This window comes from Tachypleus tridentatus, chromosome 1, assembly GCF_004210375.1.
Source record: "Tachypleus tridentatus isolate NWPU-2018 chromosome 1, ASM421037v1, whole genome shotgun sequence".
NCBI lineage: Eukaryota > Metazoa > Arthropoda > Merostomata > Xiphosura > Limulidae > Tachypleus > Tachypleus tridentatus.
In genome coordinates this window covers 147,976,530-147,997,992 of record NC_134825.1, presented here as the reverse complement: position 1 = coordinate 147,997,992, position 21,463 = coordinate 147,976,530, and the positions used below count along the sequence as shown (strand labels likewise).

Here is a 21,463-nt window from a genome sequence, read left to right as displayed (position 1 = left end):
TATAATTTCATATTTATATTCATCAGGATTTTGTCCATGTTTTGGATCAGAGCTGGTCAGGTTTAGCGTTGACCTCTTTCTTCCCTATATGAAGGCCCGGCATGGCCAGGTGGGTTAAAGCGTTCAACTCGTAATCCGAGGGTCGAGGGTTCGAATCCCAGACTTATTGGTTTTCCTCCATTGGGACGGACATGACCTACTAGGTAGTGTTTTTGGACTATACATCTAAAGATTCATGGTCCGCGTCTCTTTTCTGCGGAAATTCGCCCCACGCTTTGTAATCATAAGTTCGCTTAATAGGAATAATCAAATCATAAAAAAAGGTCAGTTAATAGAAGCCCAAGCATTGACAAAGTGTGTGTGTGTGTGTGTGTGTGTGTGTGTGTGTGCGCGCGTGCATCGGAAGGTCACTGACTGCTTTTCTTATAGTTCATTGGCTCAAAATCAGGGACAACAGATAATCCTTTGTTTAGCTTTGGGCTAAAATTCTGAATTCTAAAAATAGTAGTTGTCAATGTATGTGTTATTCTTATACGTTGCTCGTGTAGAAAAGATCAAAGTATAAAAAATAGTATAGTACACTGGGGCAATTCACTTTAAAGGAATGGCTCGATAATGTTTTGGATCGGCGGTGAGAAAACAACGTTGGAAAAGAGTACGAACGAATTTGGTGAAGAAGATATTTTAGTTTTATGTTATTTTGATAATTCGAAACCGAGAGAAAATTATTAGATTGTTTAATTCCTCTCTTTCCTCAATATATAAAAGTGTTTTTATCGCTCTGGTAAAACTCATTTTAAATTAAAAGCGTGCTGGCTTATTTGTAGTTTATAATTATTTTAAAAATTGGACTCACATGGCTACTATTTAAAATCGTCACTGAAACTACTTGTTTTAATTTAACTTTTGTTATTTTTGTGTTTGTTTTTGAATTTCGCGCAAACGTACACGAGAACTATCTGCGCTAGCAGTGTAAGACTAGAGGGAAGGCAGCTACTCATCACTACCTACAACCAACAATTGGGCTACTATTTACCAACAAATAGTGTGATTGACCGTCACATTATAACGCCCCTACGGCTGAAAGGGCGAGCATGTTTGGTGCGATGTAATTTAACTTTAAACTATAATACGCACAAAATTAATTTAATTTTGTGATTTAATTAATTAAATTAGTAACAATGGTATTTGTTACATAATTTTGGAATTCCTCATAGCAGTATGAAGGTTTACAAATAAATTAATAGGTGGTTCCTTGTTCTGCTTTTGCTAAGCACAAAACTTCCACAATAGGAAATCCGTACTCTGACTATTGCAGTACTAAACTCCGGGTTTAGTACTATAAGCCACAAGATTTATTGCGGAGTCATCGAGAGTGGGGTCTTTTATCCTGTATTACTGATAACCTTCAACTATGAAAGTAAATCCTTTTACTTAAATTACTGTAACAATGAATTGGTATTTCCTGTTTAAGAATATGAGTTTGTGCATTAACTAATCAATTAATATTAGAACTCCCAATATATTTGTCTCCCGCCGGTACATCGGTAAGTCTACGGATTTACAACGCTAAAATCAGGGGTTCGATTCCCCTCGGTGAACTCAGCAGATAGCCCAATGTGGATTTGCTATAAAAAAACACACACGATATGTTTAAATTACTCTCTAGAATTATGATAAATAAACGAATTAAAAGGAAGAAACGATAAGAAAGGCAATTTTTGGTATCATTTATAATGATTATTAATTATAACAACTTTCACTACTTTGGTCGTTGAACACTTATTCAATCGATGAATTTATATATTGCAAAAATTAATTGTATTAATTATTAATTTTATAGCAAAAGGGCAAAGTACAGTAAGTGCTGCACAGAAAAGATAAACATTTAAATTTAGAGTACCACAATGGGAAGAGTGAAGTGTACCTTAGTACCACATGTATTTACAGAAGGATCCAAACAGTGTTAGAGAAACACTATGTATTCGATTTTGGATGAAAGAAAAAATTGCAATCTGAAACTACTATTCATCGTCAGAAGTCATTTGTAGAAAGATAATTTATCCTAACGAAACATAATTAGAAAATTAAAAGCTGTTATTACAACTGAACCTCTGATGATGATAAGTAAAACGTATCAATTATCTCTTAAAATGGAGGATAACTGAACAGCTAGATACGTTATTGTAACAGAGAACACGATTATGACAAGGCATGTTACAGGTACACCCATGAGAAGTGGAAAAGCAATTAGCAATCGCAAGAATAGGGTAAAAAATGCCTAACATTTATACAAAAACGTTTACTTCTGGTTTTAGTGACGCTTTAATGAGTTAGTATCTAAACATAACCATTCAAGTTATAAACAAGCTAAACTGTTTCTAAAGAGAATTCAGAACATGCAAAGTTATTAACCTAAATATCTGCCACATAATTAATGTTGTCGTTTTCGAAAAGATTTTACTGTCTTTAAAATAGTCATTTCATATATTATCAGGATTTATTATGAGATATTGAGCGAACAAACTAAGTAGACAGACTGACTGTGGTTTCATAAGGAAAGTGATCACTTTCAAAGACGTTCGTGGTCACAGATAAACCAAGAAGAGTTACTACTTAAGCAACTGGAAATACAATTTTTGTCACAAGGTCGAATCTTTCCAGTTCCAGTACTAAGTTAGTGGGAGAATTGTTATTTATAAGAATTAACTTATAATTTATAGCCTTAACAGAATAAACCTTCATATCCATGTTGTTGTAATTCCATAAGAAATGAAGAATATTACGTTCCCTCATGAAAGTATATCAGAATCCACACCAAGAATGAGACAAGGCACTGTTTACCACGAAAAGTAAACACAAAATAGAGAAAGAAGACATTAACCTGAAATGAACTAATTATAAAACCAACAGACTTTCAAAAGGAGAGATATCTTAAATATTATTAATTACAAAATAAAAAAAAATATCTAGGTGAATTTAAAACAGTTCACCATGGCCGCATTTGATTGATTGTTTTGAATTTCGCGCAAAGCTACACGAGGGCTATCTGCGCTAGCCGTCCCTAATTTAGCAGCGTAAGACTATAGGGAAGGCAGCTAGTCATCACCACCCATCGCCAACTCTTATGCTACTCTTTTACCAACGAATAGTGGGATTGACTGAAACATTATAACGCCACCACGGCTGAAAGGGATTCGAAACCGCGACCCTCAGATTACAAGTCGAACGTCTTAACCTACCTGGCCATGCCAGACACGGCAACTATTGAAAAGATTTAGGTAGTGAACAGTATAATTACGAATTGAATACTGAAATGGGAACTTGAACAAAGTTTTAAAAACAACAGTAAGATAAGAAGATCCAGTGTTTATATAACATTAGAACTGAGTATCACAAGTTCTAAAACTTTGAATATTATATTGTGAAGAAAATTAAGAGTACTTGCTTAGCAAATCAAATGTTCTGTGGTTCCAGACAGTAATAATAAAAATATTTTCAGAAGCTCTGGTGATTATTTTAATTTTGAAGATATTACTGAAAACAGGAAAGCTACAATCAAAGTATTTTCAATGGAACAAACAAAGCCTAATCATAGTATAATGGAACTATTGCTTATATGATACCGGAAAAAACTTTTATTACGCGATGTGCAACTCGCGACTTTGGAATTTGTTTTATCCCGTGTGCACGTAGATTTTCTACAGGGGCCACGATTTTCCCTTTCGCCTCCGTTTCCCGCCAGGGAGAACATTTTTCTCTATTTTCATGGTGCAGATATGACATAATGAATACGCCACACGCGGATCTAATGTACTGGCGTTATCTATATAAATATAATAGTACTGTCTGTTGTATGTCCATGTAAATACTTTGCAGGGTGTGAATGGATCTTCACCATAATTGGTAAGGAGGTTCATTATGTCCTTGGGGAAATACACACAATTTTTCAATTTTGCATTCTGTGGTTTTTACTTGTTTGTTTTTTTACTACTACTTCACCTCTTCTGATGAATCTTCACCAAGTTTGTCATGAAGGTTTGTTGGGCCCGTGAGGAGATTCATGCAAATTTACGATTTCACATTTTGTGTTTTCCTGTTTTTATGGACATTTTTAAAAATTATATGTAAAGGAAACAACTTTTCATGCCCTAAGATACCCTTTTATTAATCATGAATTTACATAACTTCCATCCAGGTACGGGTACCCCATCTAATTTAAGATAATGTGGGACAAATTTGTTCATAATCTGTTGGCATATTAGCATTTATTCTTTTAATCTGAATTGCAGCCTGACTCATTTTAAAAATAACAATGTTTACAAGAACAATCGCACATTAGTTCAGTAAAATACTTAGTACTAGGAGGCAAAATTTTTGAACAGAATTAGACCTTTTTAGAAAGCACATTTTTCTATGCTTGGAGATGCTCAATTTGCCTTGTCTCTAAACAAACTAGACTTTACAAACTTTAGTAGAGCGAACTTTACGATATCTTATACATCAAGAGGAGTATATTACAGACAGAATACTTACTGAATACCCACAACTGGGAAATTGATTACAATAATGACAGATTGCTCTTAGGTGTCCAGACTTATAACAATGAAACTGTTTTGCACGATTAGAAATGGTTATAAGACATTCTATAAAAGTGTGGTTATCACACTCAAAGTATCAACAAAATTATTCTAGCATCTCCTGATAAATCTTTTGACACCTATAATATTGCATTTGGAGCTGCTAAATTATTCTCATAAGTTAAAAATACTGATGTTAGATGAAACCTTAGAAATTATTCTATGTTGTTCTCCATTCAACAAAGAAAACCAAGCTTTCACTAACCAATCATCCAACTGAAAAAGGTGTTAAAGGGGATCAGCATACTCAGTGGGGGAAACTTAACGATTTCATAGCTAAAGCCAATAAAAGTTTGTTACATTTGTTGATATTAGCTTGGTTATTAAATGATAACACGACAGACTTGAAAACACTAGGGGCTCTTGATTTAGGTGGGATCTATTTAGAAAATATCAATGCACCACACACGAACGTAGTTTAAAAGTACGTTATTTAAAAACTGAGGTGACAGTTTGTACTCAGCAGTCTTTCTTACCTTAATTATACACGATTGTTAACTCTGTAATTTCATTCAAATTTTAAGATTCGAATTCATTGCATGTAAACAACTCAGGTTTAAGGTGAAAATAACCCTTAAAAGAAACATCACTCAATTTACATTAGTAATTTTTGTAAAGCCACGTATCTGTGATTGTGAATTTTCTGAGTAATCAAAACTACAGATAAATTAATTATTACCTATATTATATTTCCAATTATATAATAATCTTAGGATTGTTAGAAAAAAACACGTAGGTTCAGGAAGTCTTGATAGAAATGAGTAAAAATCCTATAACATAAACAATTTTGAAAGCTAGACCTGTCTTCAAGTTCTCAGTTTTTCCCTAAAGAAGAAAGGTCCGTCTTTCATCACCACCCACCGTAAACAAGTGGGCTACTCTTTTATCAACGAATAGTGAGATTGAGCGAAACATTATTACGCCTTCATGGCTGAAAGGGCGAAAATGTTTGGTGAAACGGGGATTTGAACCTACGACCCTCATATTGTGAATCAAGGTCCCTAACTATCTAGCTATGGCGAGCCCATTCTATGAAATAACCAATGTTTGATCCTAAGAAAATAGCTGTCGTAAATTCTCAATGAGCATGTATGGGATGTTCTCATAGTGTCAAATAAATATGAAAAACCACTTCAAAAATAAGGCCACTTTACTAGTATAGGCTTAAAAAACAGTGATCAGGTAACACAACAGGTATCTGATTTGCAGGAAAAGAAACGAAATAATTGACTGACATTGTGTTTTATAACAATGGATTTGCCCGATCTGAAACATTATACATTCCAAGTATTTATTTTTTTCTAAAAACAGCACGACTGAAGAACATGGAAGATGCAAACCAGTATTTGATAATTGGGTGGAAATAATACAAAGATATTTTAAAAAATAGAATCATGCTTTAACTGTTCCTGTTTCCAGTATTACGTTTGGCTTCTTTTTAAGAAATGTTTGTTATACGCTTATTAAAGCAGTTGGAACTTGCCACTTACAACAATTCTTTTGCAATCTGCGAGTCACAGGTTCGAAATCCTATCACCAAACGCGCTTGCCTTTTCATCTGTGGGGGCGTTACAATGTGACAATTAGTTAAACTCTGCGTTGGTTAAAAAAAAAAGTATCCCAAAAGGTAGAGTTGACTACCTTCCTGCTAGTCTGTCACTGATAAATTAAGGACGACAAGTACAGATAGACTTGAAATGGCTGTGCACGAAATTCGAAACAAACAGACAGACAAAGAGCTTATTACAGGCCAACGCTGAAAGCGACTCTTCCAAGTTCAAAACATGGACCGAATTCTGATGAAGAAAACAACAGTGCTTGTTTTTTTGTTTGAGAGCTATTTCTAATTTATAGGTTGAGCATTTAATATTCCTTGTCAACAATCATAAACTATTTTGCTTTTACTCACAACAGAATACAAACAGTTTATGAATGCCGAACAGGAGGTCGAAGTTTATTGTTCACATTACGAAATGGTGAGTGGTGGAGTTCCAATTTCACCAAAAACGTTTTCACAAATTTCATAAATACAAAAATAGTATTTACACACGTGGAATCACGTGAATCTGAAAGCTAGTGAATCTCGTGCACACAATTACAGGATCTACTCCAGAGAGATATACACGTATTGTTGACTTATTTAATGCGCGAGGAATAGTGGGCGTGGAGCTAGTAGTTGCTATGCGTTGAAGCAAATCTCAGCATCCATCTCTAATAAACAGTAGATTTATCATTTTTAACTGCTTTGTAACATGCTTGTAAGAATATTGCTGAAGAACAGTTTATTATGTTGACACTGAGAAAGGCATCACCGTTTCCGTTACACTTTAATACAAACAGTCTTTCATTAGGGGTTAAAGTTATGAGAAGTTTATGATGTATATTGATTCTTACGTAATTATTAGCATTGACTCGTAGATACACGTAGCAGATGCTTCCAATACAGCTATATATGATTATACGTCTGCGAAATGTACAACCATCACTGTGGAAAATAACGCTTATTAAGTATGTTTAAATATAACTAACACTATCGAAACAATGCTGTAACGTACATATACATTTACGTTTGTTTGTTGCGTGTTATACTGAATTTCGTGCAAAGCTATATTAGGTACCTGCGCCAACTGTGTTTAATTTTGAAATGATTGACTAGTGGGAGGGTAATTAGTTTGCAAGACCGACCGTCAACACTTTGCTACTCTTGTCAGGCCTAACAGTGGGATCTGACTGTAACTCTTATAATGTATCCACGATTCCAAACAACAGAGAACATTTTTTTTGTAGAAAAGGAACCAGTACAGTAGAACCTCAAATTACGTATTATAGCAGTAGCTTTAAAATACAATTATCAGTAATGTTAAAATATTTATTAAACGCTTAATTCAACATGAATCAAACATACCAATAATAGGTGGTCACAAGCTTTCAAGGTAACATTTATCAACATGGCTCGTTGTTTGTCGTAAATAACTGGTCGCGATAGACCTTTGGGGGCATAAATATTCTACAAGAACTTTTATCCAAAACATCTTTTTTTAAAATATACACGGGACAAACTGCATAACAGCAACACTGAGAACTACGCATACGCATTTCCTAATATAAATTTGAAAATGTTTAAAATATCAAGACTGCCAAATACATAGATGCAAAAGTTTTTTTCCGATAAACAACAGAAATAAAAAGGCCATCCTATTTGATTTCCGTAGAGAACGTTGGTTCGTCTTTTAGCGGTTTGGTTTGAATTTTATGCAAAGCTACACGAGAGCTATCTTCACTAGCCGTCCCTAATTTAGCAGTGTAAGACTAGAGGGAAGGAAGCTAGTCATCACCACCCACCGCAAACTCTTGCGCTACTCTTTTAATGACGAATAGTGGGATTGATCGTCACGTTACAACTCTCCCAGGGTTGAAAGGGCGAACATGTTTGGTGCGACGGAGATTCGAACCCGTGACCCTCGGATTACGAGGCGAGTGCTTTAACCACTTGGCTATGCCGCGCCCTCGTCTTTTAGCGGAACGCTTCTGAAGAAGTAAAATGAAACGTTGAGCGTTCAATTATAGAAAAACGACAAATTTGGTGTTTGAAGGTCGTTTATTGCTATTATTAAAACTAGTCTGTGTGTAAAACTAGTAAACATATTCACATCTGTGTCACGTGATTACGACTAAATTTTGTTTAAGAGCAATTAGTCAGTAAATATATAATACATTTCATCGTGTTCGGAAAGTCACTATGCAGTTTTGTCTGTTAATAAATATATAAGTGCACAGTGACTTTTCGAACACCCTGCACTTGCAGATAGCTACAAGTTCGAGTTAAAACAATTTAAATCTCTAGTTTCATACCTTTAATAGTTATTACCACTAGTGTGTGTATGCATGATTTAACTGTTTGTCTCTTGGTAAACAACATACAGGGATTGATATTAGTATACACACTGGTTGTTTAACTGAGAAGTTTCCTTCATCAAAAAATAATCATAGAAGGAAAGACTATAATAAAGTTTTGCACATCAGTTTCGCTTGCAGATATGATGATATTACTTTAGGGATTTACCAAGATTTCTAGACACTACAAAACACATTCATCTACCAGAACCTGCTACTGATAGAATATATTTCATTAGAAACACAGCACACTACTGGGATTTAGAAATTGCTAATGAAATGTCCAAGTTCAAATTTTTAAAGCAAAACACACACTTTTAGTTTTTAAATTATAATTTTTCCATTCCCGAATACAAATGTCTTGCATAACTTATGTTAGATTGTTTATTAGTCAGAGCTTATAACAAAATTGTTTCAGCATCACGAGATTACACTTTCTTTATTACATTCGAGGTTTTCTCTACCACATTTTGAACACGAGATTTGAAAAATACGTGACATTCTGTGAGGTCATCAATCTCATAATCGACAGTAGAAGTTACCACAGAATTTAATAAAAATGTTACGTTTACATGTTAATTTCTTAGCTAAAATTTAAACGTAACAGGAACAAACTGTGGTGTAGTGACCACTATTAATTTTACTTCATGTACTCATCGAACCAATATGGCCCAATCTTCAACTAAGTTAAATATTCCTCATATAAATATTATAATTTATAAAAACGAGCCTTGTACAATGAAAACCATCACTATGGTGTCTAAGTAACGACATATTCAGAAGTATACTTAAAGTATTCATTATGTAAAAACTATTTCAAAAAACAGTTTTAGAAACCTTGGTAATAGTTGATTATAGGTGCGTACACTAGAAGCAACCGATTGACCTGTGCTCTACCTGCCACGGGTATCAAAACACGGTTTTTAGCAGTATAGGTCCGCAGGCATATTGTGCCACTGGGGTCAGTTTTTTAAGGTATCTCTCAGTTTGGTTTCTGTGGTTATAGTTAGGCCTCTCCTATTTTCTGTGCACTTATAAGCATCATTTACAGTAACTACCGTTAGATGACGTAGAAAAAAAAAAGATTTGCTGAATCGTTTGCAAGAGAAAAGACTCGAATGGTGATGATGCACTCATTAAATGTGTTTGTGTGTGTTTTCTAAAAGCAAAGCCACATCGGGCTATCTGCTGGGCTCACCGAGGGAAATCGAACCCCTGATTTGAGCGTTGTAAATCCGTAGCGGGGGCACACTCATTAAGTAATAAGTAAAATGTAACTGAAATATTTATGAGTGAATTCTAACATACTAGATTAAGTGTGCGAGTGTATGCCATTGCTGTTTTTAAGAGGTTTCAATAACAGGAAGTATAGGTAGGCCTAAATATTTCTGGCACGGACAAAGTTCTCGAAAACTCTATTCTATTGTCAGTTTCCCTTTTGCATTTTGGTGACCATTACCTACACACAGTACCTCTAATCTTGGTCTGACGACCTCTAATCTTGGTCTGACGTTAAAAAAACGAAAGGTGAATGACAATACCAAAAAGCTATGGATTTGTCCTGCAGATACGGAGGATGATTTTCCGGGCTTAAATCCAACAAGTCGAGGAGAATCGTTCTACGAATTCTAGATCTCAATAATATACTAAAGGTATTTAAAGTCAGCAATTAATTTGTGGTTCTGATTAGTCAAACGGGTTAGGAATTGTTCTGTCGTCGTCGTCTGAGAACATTGACTTCTAAACCTACAAAGTAACTAGAACATGATTTTCATTTGTCAAACACGATGTCTGCCATTACACGTATTCCATTACCTGACAGAGCATTACGGTTGCACATCTACTAATATTGAGTTGTGTCACGACACGCTCTAAAGCAAAATTAAGTTATTAAAACTTATTGTTATTAATATAAAATAAATAATCCAAAATAATCTGTTGCCCGAGAGCAATAAAAACATAGATTACTATTAATTATGAGGCAATCTACCATTCGCCCATAATATGACGGTCGTTTATCTTGTCAATAACCATGCGGCGTATTTTCCATTGCAAAATACTCTGTCATGAGGAAAACATGTCAAAAGCACGCCACTATTTGTTTGCTTTCCATAGTCCATCCAGTGTATGAGAGCAACGATTTCCCACCATAGAATTCAATTTTTCGATTCCCAAGAAACCCATAGCAATATATCCAGTGACTTGAATTATGTATTCTTATGGAAAAGCATAAACACCTCCTTCATTCTTTATCTACTTCAGGTGGACTTTTACACTGTTGCCTTCTTTGTAAAAACCTTCTTGATTATGTTGCAAATAGTTATCTGGGACAGGTAAAAAGCTTTTGTCACTGACTTTTGTGTTCATGGATTCTTACAAGACGCACTTTGTTCATCACAGCTGGTGATACGACCTGTCGCAGGCCTTTCTGAATAGTCTTTATACTACAAGTGAATCCATATTTATTTGCCTTCCAAAGCCACTGATTACAAGAGATACCCATGTCTGAGAAATTCTAATTTTCCGATTTCAACAAATCTCACAAGACAGACTAATTTTTGATGGACTCGCACAACCTACGATAAAATCACACAATATCAAAATGTAGTTCTGATACATTCCGTTCAACTGATACTTTATTTCCCCTGTTTTTTTTCCATGATTTGTTTATTTACACATTCAAAATCATTTTGAGATGATTTACTCAACTCCGTATTCTTAATAATACAGTAATATGTCTATCTATGAATAAATGTACACATACTATAAGTTTGCAAGTTATATCTTGTAATTTACTCTCCTGTATTTCCATGATGTTATACTAAACTGTCTCACAGAAATCTTTTTTTAAAAATACATATGAATATTTTCAGGTTATCTAGAACATATATGTATGCAAGGTTTTCGAAAATGAATATACCAAAAATAAAGTTGAATAAGTTTATAGTTATCCGATATAATAACAAAATGTAATATGAATACAAGTAGCAGGCTTGCACATTTTAGTTTTAATAATTAATGGACTTTACAAGTTTTCCATCATTTGCTATAATTAATCTAATCCTTCGTTCAAATTCTAAGTAATCATTTTCAACACAGCAATAGAGATGGATCAGACAGTACCACGAATCCCATGTTTCAGTTCTTTAAAATATTCTGGTTTGCTATGGAAAACTTTTGTCTTTAAAAAACTCCAGAGAAGAAAATCTTAAGTGGTTTAAATCAAGCAAATGTTAAGTCCTCTCCTACTAATCCAACTCTAAAACACTAACATTTGGAGCAAAGTGGGGTGGTGCTCTATCCTGTTGGAAGATAGCTCTTTGTAACAAGCCAGGAGGTTTTCGGAGCTATGGAATAAATAATTCTTATAGCATGTGTGGATACAAATTTTCAGTAACAGTTCATTCGTCAAAGAAAGAACAACAAAACAAATATTAATACAAGAAAAGAAAAACTTATAAAACCTAATACTTTTATTTGCATTCAATTTGTGTCGTTATCTCAAAACAGTTATTCAACTTTATTTTTGATATATTCACTTTCTGACAGTTTGTATATCAAGACGAGCCATTAAGCAACCATAGTTTCACATACACTGCTCGAGTCTTCAAGAAATATAAAGAAATTCATCAACTCAAGTTATGGTTAATGATAATGCTCAAAATAATTTTGATTTAGGTTATTCACTGAACGATTAATGTAATTAATTTGATGCTTACGAAAGTAACAAATCAAACACCTCTGTTAGGACAAAATCCGATAAAGATTCTGTTATTCGACAGATAGAATATTAAGACATTCTGTACTTCATAGATTGCCGGTAAAGACAATCTGAAGCAAAAACTACAGATGTAGACTTTCAAGTATGTCTACACTTTACAATGATAATGCAACTCCGTTGATAACCGCCTACGATGTCTGTATGAAAAACGGCTGAAAATATTTGTATGAAAGTTGATGGATTTATGTAGAATGTTATTCTTCATTGTTCTGCCAAAAATGGTTAGTGTCCTATGATAATTACGGACAAATGGATACATTTTCGTATTTGTTGATGGCTGAAAATGATCAACATTGCATGGTAAAGTACAACGCTAAAATCAGGGGTTCGATTCCCCTCGGTGGACTATCACATAGCCCAATATGGCTCTGCTATAACAAAACACACACATGATGAAGGCATGGGCTCCACTTGGTGCCCCTCTGGTCAATTTTGTCTTGATAAAAATGAGTACGATTTTTCAACCTATGTAAAATTATTTTGAGACCTGAAATATGCTAATTATCAGTTCCATAAACTGTGTTAAAGGTACCTTTAACTGAATCAGAATAGGGAAGGTTTCAACGTGTTATGAAACAGCAGTGGTTCTTTAAAGAGGCTACAGTATAATCTATTACAGCAAATCTGATATTACTTAGTGGGACTGATGTACAAGGTATAAAACACATTACTATATAGATTTCCACTAAATCGCCCTGTACTATTACTTAGTGAGCACTGATCTAAAAGATGTAAAAACAGATTACTATATAAATTTCCCCCTAAATAACCTATATTATCACTCAGTGAGGACTTATCTGCAAGAGATAGGTCACAATATAATGAAATATTAGATACAGTGTTTTAGAAGGGGATTTGCACCTGTACAAAACGTATGTTTTTTTGTTGTTTTTCTAAGAGTAAGACTTGAAAAATGAGTATTGTAGTTTGTTTTTTGAATTTCGCGCAAAACTACACGAGGGCTATCTGCGCTAGCCGTCCCTAATTTAGCAGTGTAAGACTAGAGGGAAGGCAGCTAGTCATCACCACCTACCGCCAACTCTTGGACTGCTCTTTTACCAACGAATAGTGGGATTGACAGCCACATTATAACGCTCCCACGGCTGAAAGGGCGAGCATGTTTGGTGTGACGGGGAGAGTATTGTAGTACAATGGTATTACACAGAAGGTTTCTCTGCCTTTATGTCGTGGAAAATAAAGATAAAAACAATTATTTATGTGTTATTTGAATACACTTATTGCAATGTACAACATAAATTAAGTATTATAATTTTAGAGTAGCTCAGTATTTCTTGGGAATCCACATTAGTCACAAACATTTTCTGAAATTTAATAATTTTAGTGACACACATTAAAATCTAAAATAATAATAATAATGTCCGTTATTTGGATGGTTAATAATTTACATTCTACACTGCAACTATATATTTTCTCAGGAATTTTATAGATATCGCTCCATAAATAAGACCACTGAGAGCGCTTCCAATTAGCTAAAGACGCTAATAACTGGTGAAATAAATGAAAGAACTCTTATTACCTATATTACAACTAAAGTAACTATACATCCGTGGTCGTTTCTGATAACACATACATACACACAGATAATGAAGATTCTTGGATAATTCCATAAAATGTGTGTACATATTCATCTAAACGACATTAAAGTAACAGCATAATGGAAGCTAAGGATACGACATACTTTTTGGTTATGTATACGAAGCAGTATTCGAACCCACTAGATGATTACTCACTCTAACTTTTTAGGTCCCCAAATACCACAACCTTAAGTTTTATTACTTCCGCCCGTTTGTGTTTGTCAGCTAATTTTCTCAAAACTGACCGAATGAATTTGAACGATAGATAGTATGCATTCGGATTATGGTACAACTTAGAAGTGAATACTCTTCGAGAGCCAAGGTTAGAGCAAGGTCGCGAAAAAAACAAACAAAATATCCTTATCTCTTAACATGGGGATGGATTTTTCACACTAATTTTGCTCTGCAACTTAAATTTTTTTTTCGATTTTCATGAAAGTTGGTAGTCTTATGTACAATATTATTATTCCTCATTGTTGTGCTAAACATGGTTAGTGTCCTATGATAACAAAGGACGCATGGACACAGAATAACTTGTACCTCCGCCACACAGTGTTGATAATATTCGGCTCTCAACAAATACGTCATCCAGTCATTCTGATCATGTTGTTTTGTGTGCTAGAGGGCCCGGCATGGCCAAGCGTGTTAAGGCGTACGATTCGTAATCTGAGGGTCACGGGTTCGCATCCCCGTCGCGCCAAACATGCTCGCCCTTTCAGCCGTAGGGGCGTTATAATGTTACAGTCAATTCCACTAACTGTTGGTGAAAGAGTAGCCCAAGAGTTGGCGGTGGGTGGTGATGAATTGCTGCCTTTCCTATAGTCTTACACTGCAAAATTAAGGATGGCTAGCACAGATAGCCGTCGAATAGCTTTGTGCGAAATTCAAAAAACAAACTAAAACAAACTTGTGTACTAGAAGTGTTTGGGTATTACAAGTTGCGTAATAGGCTTAATTCATTTAGGTTTAATATTATAGTCATTGAGTCTGCGCTCAGCCATCAGGTATAATAAATCTAAACGAAATATTAGAAACCGATCAACTTAATTAGTAAGTTATAACAAATTTAGCGATAGTTTCGAAAGCTGGGTAAATATTAAAACACATCAGGATGATAGTACCTGTAGTATAGAGGTTTATAAACAAATGAAGACATTGACGCACAAGCCCTTAACACAAACACCGCTGATTAAAATTCCAGTTCCCTAAAAACACTTCTCTTTGAAATTCTTAGTACAACAACGCCCACACTTCCTTTACGTATATGTTGTTGTCGTCCGCATTTTCCTTACACAAATTTAATGTTTTCATTGCTAAATAAAGTTTAAAAGCTTCCTACGCGCACTCATTTTTTTAAAACCGAGTTCACAAGTCAACATATCGTGTGATGTTTTAACCACTTTAGTGGGATTTGATCAAATATTGATTTTGGCAAAACTGTATTTTCAGCCAAGCAGTAATTAATTTGCCTTGGATCTTTGATACATTTTTTCTCTAAAAACCCCTTTAAAACAGACATTTGTTTCAAGGTATTAATAAAAACACCATTTATTTTCCGAGTCGAAAGTAGCAAATAACCATCGTGTAGAAGTGAAATTAAACACGTTTTAATTCTCATTTTAAAATACAAGACAACTTCTAGTGACACAACATGAAACTATTTCAGAAGATCTTTGTCTTATGAAATTATAAACCAACTTCTAATTGTGCATTACATTAAACTTTAGTACACAATATGATACTGACCAACCTTTTTTTAAATTTAAAATACATACATTTCACTAGACATTATACATAATGATTGACTATACACCTGTTTCCAAATTAAAAAGTCATATTCTAGAGATATCCGATTATCGTTTAAAAACAAAAGTAAATTATTTAATTTTTTGTATTTTTAATTTAACGTTATTTTGCTTTTCTGACAGCCCACTCTCCTTCCAGATATGGTTTACACGTTCATAATAGGGTTTTATTAACAGCCCACTTCCCTTCCAGATAGGGTTTACACGCTGATAATAGGGTTGAACTAACAGCCCACTCCCCTTCCAGATGGGGTTTACAGGCTGATAATAAGGTTGAACTAACAGCCCACTCCCCTTCCAGATGGGGTTTACACGCTAATAATGGGGTTGCAATATCTGTAGCTAGCACAAATTATTATTAATTCCATAGTTCTTTTTATTTTAGAATGAAATCCAATGCAGTAGTAACTCTCTTCTTTTCATAAAATTTAAGCGTTAGAAATAGAAAGTGTTAACCTTGCTCGACTACACTTACCTTTCAAAAAACCATGCACAAGATAAATTTGCTTTCAACAGAATTACTAAGTCTCAAAGTATAATTTATTTCAAACAATAGAAGGAATTGTTGTTTTTTGGTTTAGTTTGCGATTTATGGAAAGAAAATTTCTCTACAACTATAAAACTACAGTAATGCATACCTTCACTTTCCTTAGAACCACGTTTAATCTAATACACTTTTTGTTTAGTTAAGTTAGTAAAGATGATAAACAACTGCCGTACTTACAGTAATTAATATTATATCCAGTGGTTGGAGCCCTGTGGTTACCTTGCAGGTCCTGGTCCATTTCTATTTCACTATATGGTAAAGCCATGTCCTGGCGTACGGAAGTCTGGATGGGCTGGCGATTCTAGTAACGTACAATACTACATGAGCTCATGACAATTTTATCTATAAGCAGCTGTAGTTTACTGTTGGCTTAGTGGCGTTTGATTAGCCAGCTTAAAGTTTTTTTTCAGTATAGAAGTCGCGTAAATAATGGTCATTACCTTTGTACTAATTGTGATGAAAGTAGATACCTTTGTAATTAAATACAAATGACTGAAAGCTTTATGATGTGTTGAAAATAATATAAAGTGAACAATGCTACAATTACTGCATTTAATTTAAAGGTAAACAGGATCGATTAAAAAGGTATGGCTGAAAGGGTTTTGTGATTAGCAGAAATGACTATAAACGACCAGTTAAGTTGGTTTTAATTTCCGAAACAGCTGTGAGAACGACTTTCATATCAGTTGCAACTCACTTCTAACAAACAGTTATAATAACATGAGTTAAAAGTCTCGTGTCTGACATTAAGAACGAGCATGCTGAATGTTTGAACAAATGTGCATGATAGTTTCTGTGGATATTCATGCTTGGTACAAATCAATAATCGCTGAAATATCCCATAACTGCTCGTCCAACCCTAAGACTTGTCACCAGTATTATACCAAACATCGATTCAATGTGACAGAAAAATCAAGACTATAATTTTGACTTTCAAAGCTTTGCAAACAAAATATGGTAATAGAAATCAGCATGTTAACGTACATTGTATAAACGAACGTTATTTGCATATGGCGAAATCGGTTTTTGTACCACCATCATGCAAGAACGTTTAAATTTTGTTGTATCATTGAAATTGATTCTGTATTAATAAAAACCACTGTTGTTTGTAGACACAAAAATTAGCTTAACAATATACCGTCTGGTTTATATGTTTGTACGATAATATAATCCAAAATAATCACTCGTACATGCAAATATTTATTAATTTATTTTAAATGGTATAAGATAAATTTAATCTATATTGTAAATATTGTGCAAACAATAACAATATTTCTGTCATCGATGTCTGATTTAGCACTAGTGAAAGTAATGGTAAAATTTTCAAAGGCGTAAGAAACTTTTAGTAACAGTATTACTAAAAGCAAAATTAATTATCAAAGATAAGTAAAAAAATACTTGAAGGAAGGAAAACCCAGAATCGTCCACTTATTTCTGGTATGTTGCAATAACATTTAATTCGCAAAGACAAAACATTTATGTTTGTTTATTTGAATATTTGCAGAGAAACATTCAATATTAAATACAATAAAGTTTATTACCAAAATGAAAGAGGAGCCAGATGTGAATACGGCAGTTGAAATGTCAGTTTATATATCAGTTGACTGATGAAACATATTAAACTAATATAATAATAATTTGACAAACAACGACCTATAAGTATAAAGACGTGATTTATTTATTTATCTCAACATGTAGTATGTTCACCCAAAATAAATTTATTATTCATCCATGAATTTATTTTATTTAAAAAAGAACTTCGAGCTAATTTGTATGAACAGAAAACAATTTTATGTATAAATAAATGTTATTTCATATTTATTTTCCTGGTTTAGGGAGGTCCTATAAGCAACAATGTCATCAATAAACTTAATATGCTTTCTGGTCACTTTAGCATAACGTCACCTACCTACTATTAGGTTGGAACACCATCTGTTACGTCTTAGTATTGACTTAGCATGTTATAGATCCTAGAATGTCTTATTCAGATATGGTAATTGTGTTGGTTAGGAAAGGTGACTATAGTCATTAGTGTGATGTAAGTATTATTGAAATTGATATTTGATTATTGTGTTGGTCAGTAAAGAAGACTAAAGTCATGAGTGTAATCTACGTACTATTTATATTGAGATCAGGTAGTTGTGCTGGTCAAGGAAGGTGACTAAGTCATTATTATATTCCACTTAACATCCAGATCGATATGTTATAATTATCCTAGACCAGAGATGGCGAATCTTTTTTGAGAATGTGCACAAATTGGGGATAATCTTCTAAAAAATTCTCTCGCGTGCCCAAGGTAATTTTTAGCAGCAGATTATCATTTATTATCCTGAGTTGTTTTAAATGAAACAGCTTTAGGAGTTACATGTTATTAATAACTATACTAATTCACAAGAAATAAAAATTAATGAATTAGTAACAATAATAATGGAAAGTGATAAGTAATAAGGAAAGTGAAGTGAGTCCTCTTGTTTATTTATGTTTATTCACTTTGTTTACTATTAACAGAAAGCATTTTGTGAAATGATAAGCTTTTGTTCATATTATGTAACGTAAAAAATAAAAAACAAGGAAAGGAAAATAAGTATATTTAACTTTTAGTGAGATTTTTGCTGCTGGACCAACGATGATATTTTATATCAGGCTTGTGTTTGGTTGTTTTGAGAGCTATGCATGCAGCACTAGTTTCATCAACAAGTATATTCATATAATTATACTTTACAAAGTTAATCACTGAAAATAATGACTTGCATAAATATGTTGATGAACATACTGTTAATACTGACATTGTGACATTTTACAGACAGTCAAAAGATTCAGAAATATAATTCCAGAGTTTAAGAACCTCATTTTCTGCAATTTTCTGCATTATTCCAGATACTAACCGATCCCTTTCAATATTTTCTAGTTCAGTTCTTAAGTAGACAAATTTTTGCCTCTAAATTGAGCTGCTTTGTAAATCAGTTAGTTGCATCTCAAAATTATCCAAGTGAATCCACTGCAACATTTACAACATATACCTAACGTTACACTGTCTACATACTTTATGAATTTTTCAAATCACCTAAACTTATTAAATCTTAAAGAAAATTGTTCAAACGTTGAATTAATGATTCTTGAAAATTGGATTTGCAAGCTCCGAATGTATATTTTCTCATGAATTTCAAGATATGTCATGTGTTTTGTTTTTAGGTTTGAAAAATAGTTAAAAGTACCATTGTAAACATCACGTTTAAAATTTTTCATAAAATCAAGTGTTTTCCAGATCCCTTCAAATTGGTGTTCAAGTCATTTAAATGTGAGGAGAAACTGTAAAAAAACATCAATCTATAAATCCACACAACATCAGATAATTCTTGACAAGAAAGTGTTTCATTTTTCAAAAACAGACTACTTTCATCCAAACACTCAACAAATCGTTTAAGGACAGATTCTTTATTTGCCAACGAACATTGTCGCACATGTGTTCACCAAATTCGTCTGTCAGTAAATTCTGAAATGTTTTTTTTCAAAACATGTGCAAAAATAAAACTAACTATAATTTCCATCACTTTTTCAAGCTCCTTAAGACCAACTTTTGTACACAAAACCTCCTTGTGTATAATACAATGAAAGCCTACTAGTGGATGTCCGACACATTTTGCAAACAGATTTAGAAAACCTGCTTCTTTACCAATCATGCTGGGTGTACCACCAGTTTTCACATAAATTATTTTTGAAAGGTCAACCTGTCGACTGTATAATTTGTTTACTACTGCCTTACATATTTCAGCTCCTGTGGTATGTTCAGGTAACTTACCAAGTTAACCAGATCTTTACAGATTTTATCACCACTACAAAATCGAGCAACAATGGCTAGCCTATATAATGATGTAGCATCAGTGCTCTCATCAAGACAAATGTAAAGGAATTTACATGAACCAATATCTTTTGTTAGTTGTTCTGTTACGTTTGTTTCTATCTTTAATATTTTATCTTTCACTGTGTTTCTACTCACTGATAATTCTTTAATGCGCTGAATAATTTTTTTCTTTTTGGAAAACTGTCAAAAAGGAAAGAGGCACATTCTAGCCATGATTCTTTAATATACTCTCCCATCACTAAGTGGTTTTCCATGTTGAGCAATAATCTTTGAAATCTCAAAAATACCTGGACAAATTTCAAACATTTGACTTCATGTTGTTGTTGCTGACTTCTCGACAAATGTGTTCTCTTTGTTCTTGCTCACTCTTATCACAAAGCCATTTATGAACAATTTCATAATGCTGCTATACAGAGGAAGTCCTGCACACCACTGTTTCAGAATATAACATACATTATGTGTTATCAATGTTTGTGATCATGACAAATGTTTCATTCCACGATTCTTGAAAATCTCTGCTGCTGCTCCTTCCATTTGAACATTTTTGTTTCTTTGCTGGTTGAGCTGACATTCTGACAAGCTGAAAAGGGTAAATACATTTTTAAAAAATCTCATCAATTAACTTAAATACAATAATTTAAATTAATGTAACATAACAGCAGGTGAAAATTTATGTCATTATTATAAAAATAAATCTATAATTAACCAACCGATCACAAATATACCCATGCCACACCAAATAACATAATTTTAACAATATAATTCATATATGAACTGCGAAAAATAAATGCATATTTACCGTTGCTATCTCTAAATATCCAGTATTCACTCAGAAACAACAGAAGAAAAATATGAGCAGAGCGAAGCCAATACCACCGGTTTTATTTTTTCTCAAATACTGATGTGTCCACTGGGTCTGCGAGGAATTCAAAACGTGCCATCCGATGTCACATGTTTATGCAACTGAAAAGCTGGCGCATTGAGGGCGTGAGACGTCTCTTGTGAACATTTCTCACTGCTTCCGGGTTGGAAAAAATCATTCGCACTTGCACTTGATCATAATGATAATCATTATATATAAATGTATTTATTTTGGGTTAGCGTTAGAATTTAAAGAATCAAGAAGCGATACTGCATGCAGCGTGCCAGCAAAATATTTTCGGGTGCCACCTTGGGCAAGCGTGCCATAGGTTCACCGTCACTATCCCAGTAAAACAAGGTGACTAAAGTCATTAATTTACTTGACATGTCATTCAGATTGTAATTGTTTTGGTTAATAAAGATGTCTGAAGTCATATTCATTCATTCATCATTAGATTCCATCAAGGAACTTAGGGCC

At 33.7% G+C, this 21,463-nt stretch overlaps 1 protein-coding gene across 18 annotated transcripts in view; it reads right to left on the bottom strand.

The window, feature by feature from the left end:
- Positions 1-21,463, bottom strand: part of LOC143226539 (band 7 protein AGAP004871-like) — a 191,754-nt gene that overhangs the window by 36,704 nt on the left and 133,587 nt on the right. For 13 of the 18 annotated variants that reach the window (XM_076457647.1, XM_076457629.1, XM_076457657.1 and 10 more), the window contains one exon: positions 16,440-16,563. The exons of the other annotated variants lie outside the window; for them this stretch is intronic. In XM_076457647.1, the coding sequence (XP_076313762.1) occupies positions 16,440-16,563 (124 nt within the window). The remainder of the gene's footprint in view (positions 1-16,439; positions 16,564-21,463) is intronic. 18 annotated transcript variants of the gene reach the window in all.